The sequence below is a fragment of the Mobula hypostoma genome, chromosome 28 (assembly GCF_963921235.1).
Source record: "Mobula hypostoma chromosome 28, sMobHyp1.1, whole genome shotgun sequence".
Lineage (NCBI taxonomy): Eukaryota > Metazoa > Chordata > Chondrichthyes > Myliobatiformes > Myliobatidae > Mobula > Mobula hypostoma.
In genome coordinates, this window is record NC_086124.1 from 16317400 (window position 1) to 16324888 (window position 7489).

Below are 7489 nucleotides of genomic sequence, written 5' to 3' on the forward strand. Positions count from 1 at the left end.
GTGAAATAAATATCAGTAAAAACGAGGTCCAGATGGAACAGGTTAATGGGGTTATCATTTTTATCAATTCCACACGTTTCTAGGAGCAGGGATTCATTGATTCCCTCTTTTACAGAATGTTGTAGCACTATATCAGGCCATTAGTCCATCACATCAATACCAATCGGTTGGAATTCATTCATATTTATTCCTTCTACCAGCACTTGTCCTGTAGCCTGGGTAATTCACGTGATTGTCAAGACATTTCTAAAGTACTATCAGTTACTCTGCTTTCTCCACTCTCTCTGGTACTGTGTTCCAGTTACTGTCCCTCAGCCTAACCCCACTGTCCTGTAGGTTGCTGCCCGAGCTGTGTTTCATCTGAATTTCAGGACTTCGGTCTCCGAGTTTGTTCTTTTTTTCCAGAATATCATTAATTAATTATCGGAGAAATGAGTACAAATCTGAAGAGGTTTTATATCAGTTATTCAGGACGTTCGGTAGTAATGTTGCAGACTAATCTTCAATATGGAACCCGGACTGAAAATAAAATTGATCCCAATCATCTGTCCGGGGAACATACAAACGCAGCAAAAAAATTGCGCAGTTTCGGAAGCGATTCAGAAAATCACCTCCACAGATTCGAACTCGGCTTGTTAATAGAGAAAAAAAACACTACTATAAGATAAAGTGGTATGATTTTAATGTTTCCGAAAAAAGAACTTCTTCAGAAATCTTTCGCCGTGCCAGCGAAACCCGAGTCCTTTCCTCCGCACTCATGGTATCCGCAGGGCAGCCCCTTCACAGACACTGTGAGTGGCTCCTAAAACAGCCTTTGGGTGACAAGGTTCATACTCCGTCGCTTCACTTGCTGGCTCCGCCGGTTTTATTGGGCAACAACACAGCCTGTTTATTGGGTAACACTGCACGCTGGGCGATAGTCACCACTGGGGATTGCCAGCCAGCTCAAGAATTTCACCAGACAGAAACTCAAGAACAGCAGCCAGATAGACCGGGGCTCCGGCTGCCACCCGCTCAGCATAGTTACCCTTTCTCAGGAGCCCGTGAACACGGCACAATATGAACTGCAGTCCGGAATGAGGAAATGCTTCCGTCCTTCAGCCTTCTTGTCTGTCCTGGTGGATGCAGTGAGACATTCAGGATTGGTGCAACGACGCCTAAGCTCATTGGAGAGCAAATAAGCCAACGACAGATCCGATTTATCAATCAAAATCAAAAGCGCGGAAGTAACTGCTTACCCGCCGAAAATAAACTGAAACTTGAAAACAGCCCGCCAAAAATCCTTTGTTCAGATCTAATCAAATCATTGCAGATCTGCTTGTCAACTAATTCTCCGCATTATCCCATTACTGAAGTCCGTCACATCTAATGTTTGAGTGTAGCTAATATTGCAGATATGTCTGGGGATTTCATTGCTCTTCTCAAACTACGGCTGGAGTTCAGCCCTCAGTCTTGACAAATTATTGGTGAAAGAACATTTTGGCATTGCAGTGGGATTCAGAGAATATGAGTTAGAAATGTAGCTCTTTTAATGAAACTTTGAGTGGCTCTTAAAAGAGCCTTTGGGTTTTCGGTTTGTTTTGGCAGCACTCTTCACTTGGAGCTGGTGTACTTGGTCACTGCCTTTGTCCCTTCCGACACGGCGTGCTTGGCCAGCTCCCCGGGGAGCAGCAGGCGCACGGCGGTCTGGATCTCCCGGGAGCTGATGGTCGACCGCTTGTTGTAATGGGCTAGACGGGAAGCCTCGCCAGCGATGCGCTCGAAAATATCGTTCACGAACGAGTTCATGATGCTCATGGCCTTGGAGGAGATGCCGGTGTCAGGGTGAACCTGCTTCATCACTTTGTAGATATAGATGGAGTAACTCTCCTTCCTCAGCCTCCTGCGCTTCTTGCCAGCCTTGCCTGATGGTTTCGGCAGCGCTTTCTTAGCGCCCTTCTTGGGAGCGGGTTTCTGCTCGGGCATTGCTTCCGTCGAGTCCAGACTCAAATAAGCAGAACAACCTTCGGAGCGCCCTTTAAATAGGAAGTGCTGACGGCGGTATGCTAATCAAGGAATGGAGAATTAGAGCATGTTCATTGGCTGCTTGGAGAGACGCTTCACCATCGAAATTTTTACGACAAATCCTATATTTGGATATCGGAAGGAACGAATTGCAAACACTCGCTTCACCCGTCAGCAGCCTCACCCAGCCTGCGGACCGGGTACCTTGCTAACCCGTGGATTAACCCCTTTGGTTCAAGAACATGATGGTTGAGGGAAAATGACTATTCCTGAAACTGATGGTGTGAGTCCTGAGGCTCTTTTACTTTTCTCCTGTGAGCAGAGTGAGAAGAGAGCATGTCCTGGGTGGTGGGGGTCCCTGATGATGGAGCCACTTTTAATGAGCTATGAGCTTGGATCCCAAGATTTCCCTGCTTAGCAACATTTAAGGAACTGTATTGTAAGTTGCTTATTTCATGACCAGCAGGAGACCGTTGGAGACAATTCAGATATCAGAGGGGCAAAGGGACTTGTGCAATTTTCCAAATGGTTACCTTGCAAGATATGTCAGTGGTAAGGAAGGGAAATGAAAAGTTAGTATCCCTTTCAAGATGCCTAAAATATAAATTCAAGCAAAACAATATTGAGGCATAATAAAGCATTGGTCAGACAGCCTTCAAGTATTGTGAGCAATTTTGAACCCCTTATCTAAGAACAGATGTGTTTTATTTGAGATTGTCCAGAGGAGCTTCACAAGATTTTGCATGGGAATGAAAATGTTAATGCTTGAGGAGAGTTTGCTAGCTCTGACCCTGTACTCGCTTGAATTTAGAAGAATTAGGGGGATCTCATTGAAACCTATTAAATGTTGGAAGGTGTAGATAGAGTGGAAGTGGAGAGGCTGTTTCCTGTAGTGGGGGAGTCACAGACCAGCAGGAACAACCTAGAGAATATAAGGAAGACCAAATAGAACAGAAGTGAGGATAAATTCGTTTAGCCCAAGGGAGGTGATAGAACAGAGGGCAGACACTGTACAGCCACAAGTTGAACCAAAACTTTGAGAGCTGGGCTTCCCTTTGTGCAGCCTTTCTGAGTGTAGAAGTTCAGTCAGGCCCCAGTTAAGATGAAAAACTGACGAGAGACAGTGTGCACACATAGTGCAGTTATCCAGGCTGAACACTGCTCTTGAAAGCCTAACTCTCCTGTGTACAGCCTTTCTGAAGCAAAGTCACCAAGAATAACAAGATGGAGATGGAAACAAATGACTCGAGGGCACATCGGCTACTGGTCTCTTATTTAACTAATTCTCAACCCTTATTGGTTTCTAATATATAGATTATGGGTTATAGAACCATAGAACCATAGAAACTACAGCACAGAAACAGGCCCTTTGGCCCTTCTTGGCTGTGCTGAACCATTTTCTGCCTAGTCCCACTGACCTGCACACGGACCATATCCCTCCATACACCTCCCATCCATGTATCTGTCCAATTTATTCTTAAATGTTAAAAAAGAACCCGCATTTACCACCTCGTCTGGCAGCTCATTCCATACTCCCACCACTCTCTGCGTGAAGAAGCCCCCCCTAATGTTCCCTTTAAACTTTTCCCCCCTCACCCTTAACCCATGTCCTCTGTGTTTTTTCTCCTCTTGCCTCAGTGGAAAAAGCCTGCTTGCATTCACTCTATCTATACCCATCATAATTTTATATACCTCTATCAAATCTCCCCTCATTCTTCTACGCACCAGGGAATAAAGTCCTAACCTATTCAACCTTTCTCTGTAACTGAGTTTCTCAAGTCCCGGCAACATCCTTGTAAACCTTCTCTGCACTCTTTCAACCTTACTTATATCCTTCCTGTAATTTGGTGACCAAAACTGAACACAATACTCCAGATTCGGCCTCACCAATGCCTTATACAACCTCATCATAACATTCCAGCTCTTATACTCAATACTTTGATTAATAAAGGCCAATGTACCAAAAGCTCTCTTTACGACCCTATCTACCTGTGATGACACTTTTAGGGAATTTTGTATCTGTATTCCCAGATCCCTCTGTTCCACTGCACTCCTCAGTACCTTACCATTAACCCTGTATGTTCTACATTGGTTTGTCCTTCCAACGTGCAATACCTCACACTTGTCAGTATTAAACTCCATCTGCCATTTTTCAGCCCATTTTTCCAGCTGGTCCAAGTCCCTCTGCAGGCTCTGAAAACCTTCCTCACTGTCTACTACACCTCCAATCTTTGTATCATCAGCAAACTTGCTGATCCAATTAACCACATTATCATCCAGATCATTGATATAGATGACAAATAACAATGGACCCAACACTGATCCCTGTGGCACACCACTAGTCACAGGCCTCCACTCAGAGAAGCAATTCTCTACCACCACTCTCTTGCTTCTTCCATCGAGCCAATGTCTAATCCAATTTACCACCTCTCCATGTATACCTAGTGGCTGAAATTTCCTAACTAACCTCCCATGCGGGACCTTGTCAAAGGCCTTACTGAAGTCCATGTAGACAATATCCACTGCCTTCCCTTCATCCACTTTCCTGGTAACCTCCTCAAAAAACTCCAATAGATTGGTCAAACATGACCTACCATGCACAAAGCCATGTTGACTCTCCCTAATAAGCCCCTGTCTATCCAAATGCTTGTAGATTCTGTCTCTTAGTACTCCCTCCAATAACTTATCTACTACTGACGTTAAACTGATACTTAAACAGGAATTTGATGCAATTCAAAAGTTCAGTATCCATCGAACCAATCTGTATACAGCTAGTTGATTACAGGATAAAAATAGCATTGCTTTATTCAATCTTCCAAACAGTGACAGGGGCAGAGTGGGGATGAGAAGAGGGAAGGGTGTGGGAAAAAAATTACCTGATGGAGAAATCGGTATTCGTGCCTAGATCCCTAAGTTCAACCAGCGAGAGTAATTCAAAGCACAAGTATATTGAGCAAGGACAAAAGGGGAAATAAAATCAAAATGAAGAATATAATCATTATATCTTAAGAGAAAGTGCAGCACAAGGAAAGTACACAGTGTTTGTCAAGACCCTTAACAATGTTGATATAGAGGGGGATGTTGGAGTCGAAGTCCATGGCCCCTTGGTAGTGGCTACACAGGTTGTTCATCTGGTAAAGAAGGCGTATTACGTGCTTGACTTTATTAGTTGAGGTGACTGCCGGAGTCAGGAAGTTATGTTGCAGTTTTAGTTTAGAATCTACTGAGGCTGCCTCTAGAGTACTGTCTGAGCATCCTCTGAAATAGTCTATAAATCTCGTTAGGACTTCTCTGGAGTACTGTCCAGGCTTCCCCTGGAGTAGAGCCCAAAACTCCAGTTAGGTCTCTTATTGAGTCTAAAAGTCTAGTTAGGCCTCCCCTGCAGTAGTGTCTAGGCCTCCTCTGTATAAAAAAAGCTAGTTAGGCCGTCTCTGCAGTGGGTCTAGGACTCTTCTGGAGTAGTATAAAACTCTAGTTACGCCTTCTCTGGAGTAGAGTCTAAAAGTGTAGTTAGGCCTTCTCGGGGTAGAGTTTAAAAGTCTAGTTAGGACTCCTGTGGAGTCCTGATCAAAAACCTAAATCAGTCTTCTCAAAGTTTAAAGGTCAATGTACATTTTATTATCAAAGTATTTACAAATTATACAATGTTGGGATTCGTTTGCTTACAGGCAGCCACAAAATTACATTTACCCAATTTCCCTCGTGTTCAATAAAGTATATCTATCTATCTATCTAAAATCCAATTAAAAAAAGATCAACACCCAATCTACAAAAAGATTAAAAAAAGCAAATCAATTCATACAAACAATAAAGCAAGCATCAGTATTCAGAATGAAATTGAGTACATAAACCTGAAGCCAAAGAGGATTAGAGTATAAAAGTCCAGTTTGGCCTCCTCTGCTTTGTAGCCTAAGAGACAAGTTAGGACTCCTCTGGAATAGTACATTCAAGTCTGGTTGGTGCATTATAGGAAAGAATTGAAGACTTTGAAGAGGATTCAGAATAGACTTAAGACATAACAACAGAAATAGGCCAATCAGTACCCTGATTTTGCTGTCATTCCATCATAGCTGAGTTATTAATCTTGTCAAACAAATTCTTCCGCCTTCTCCCTGTAACCTTTGACTCCCTGATTAATCGAGAACCTGTCATATTCTGTTTTAAATATGCTCAATGACTCTCTGTGACAAAGGATTCCACTGAATAACTACCCAGTGGTTGAAGAAAATGCTCCTTACCTCTGTTCTCAATAGACATCTCTCTATCTTGCACATGAGAAAATAGGCAAAAGCCAGCATCGTTTCATGAAATGAAAATCCTCCCTGACTAACCTACTACAATTTTTTTGAGGAAATTACAAGCAGGGTAGACAAAGGAGATGTAGTGGATGTGGTGTAATTGAACTTTCAGAAGGCCTTTGATAAAGTGCCTCAAAGGAGAATGCTTAGCAAGATAAGAGCCCATGGAATTACAGGGAAGTTACCAGCATGGGTGAAACATTGGTAGATCATCAGAATGCAGAGTGTGGGAATAAGGGGATCCTATTCTGGCTGGTTGCCGGTTTGCAGTGGAGTTCCACAGGGGTCGGTGTTGAGACTGTTGCTTTTTACGATATAGGTCGATGATTTGGACCATGGGATTATTGGATTTGTGGCTAAATTTGCCAATGATACAAAGATAGGTGGAGGAGTGGGTAGTGTTGAGAAAACAGAGAGCTTGCAGAGAGACTTAGATAGTTTACAAGAATGGGCAAAGAAATGCAATGTGGAAAGTGTATGGTTATGCACTTTGGTGGAAGAAATAAACAGGGAGACTATTATTTAGATGGAGAGAGAATTCAAAACGCAGAGATGCAAAGGGACTTGAGAGTCCTTGTGCAGGATACCCTAAAGGTTAACTTCAGGTTAAGTCACTGGTGAAGAAGGCGAATGCAATGTTGGCATTCATTTCTAAAAGTATAGAATGTAAGAGCAGGGTTGTGATGTTGAGGTTCTAAGGCACTTGTTAGACTACACTTGCAGTTTTGGGCTCCTTATTTTAGAAAGATTATACTGATTTTGAAGAGGGTTCAAAGAAGATTCACAAGAATGTTTCCAGGAATGAAAGGGTTACTGTACAAGGAACGTCTCGCAGCTCCAGGGCTGTATTTCCTGGTTTTAGGTGAATGGGGGTGGGGGGTGGGAATCTCACAGAAACATTCTGAATGTTAAAAGGCCTGAACGGATTAGATATGGCAAAGTGAACACAGCAGGCCAGGCAGCATCTATAGGAAGAGGTACAGTCGACGTTTAGGAGAAGACAGGACGGGGAGGGATGGAGGTAAGAGCTGGAAAGTTGATTGGCAAAAGGGATACAAGGCTGGAGAAGGGAGAGGATCATGGGACGGGAGGCCTCGGGAGAAAGAAAGGGGGAGAGGATCCAGAGGATGGGCAAGGAGTTATAATGAGAGGGACAGAGGGAGAAATAAATAAATAAATAAATAAAT

General features: G+C 43.3%; 1 protein-coding gene across 1 annotated transcript; it reads right to left on the reverse strand.

The window, feature by feature from the left end:
• Positions 1-1593: 1593 nt before the first annotated feature.
• Positions 1594-1965, reverse strand: LOC134338854 (histone H2B 1/2-like). The gene has a single exon (XM_063034998.1). It carries the CDS (start codon positions 1963-1965, stop codon positions 1594-1596), a length of 372 nt encoding a protein of 123 aa, XP_062891068.1.
• Positions 1966-7489: the final 5524 nt, after the last annotated feature.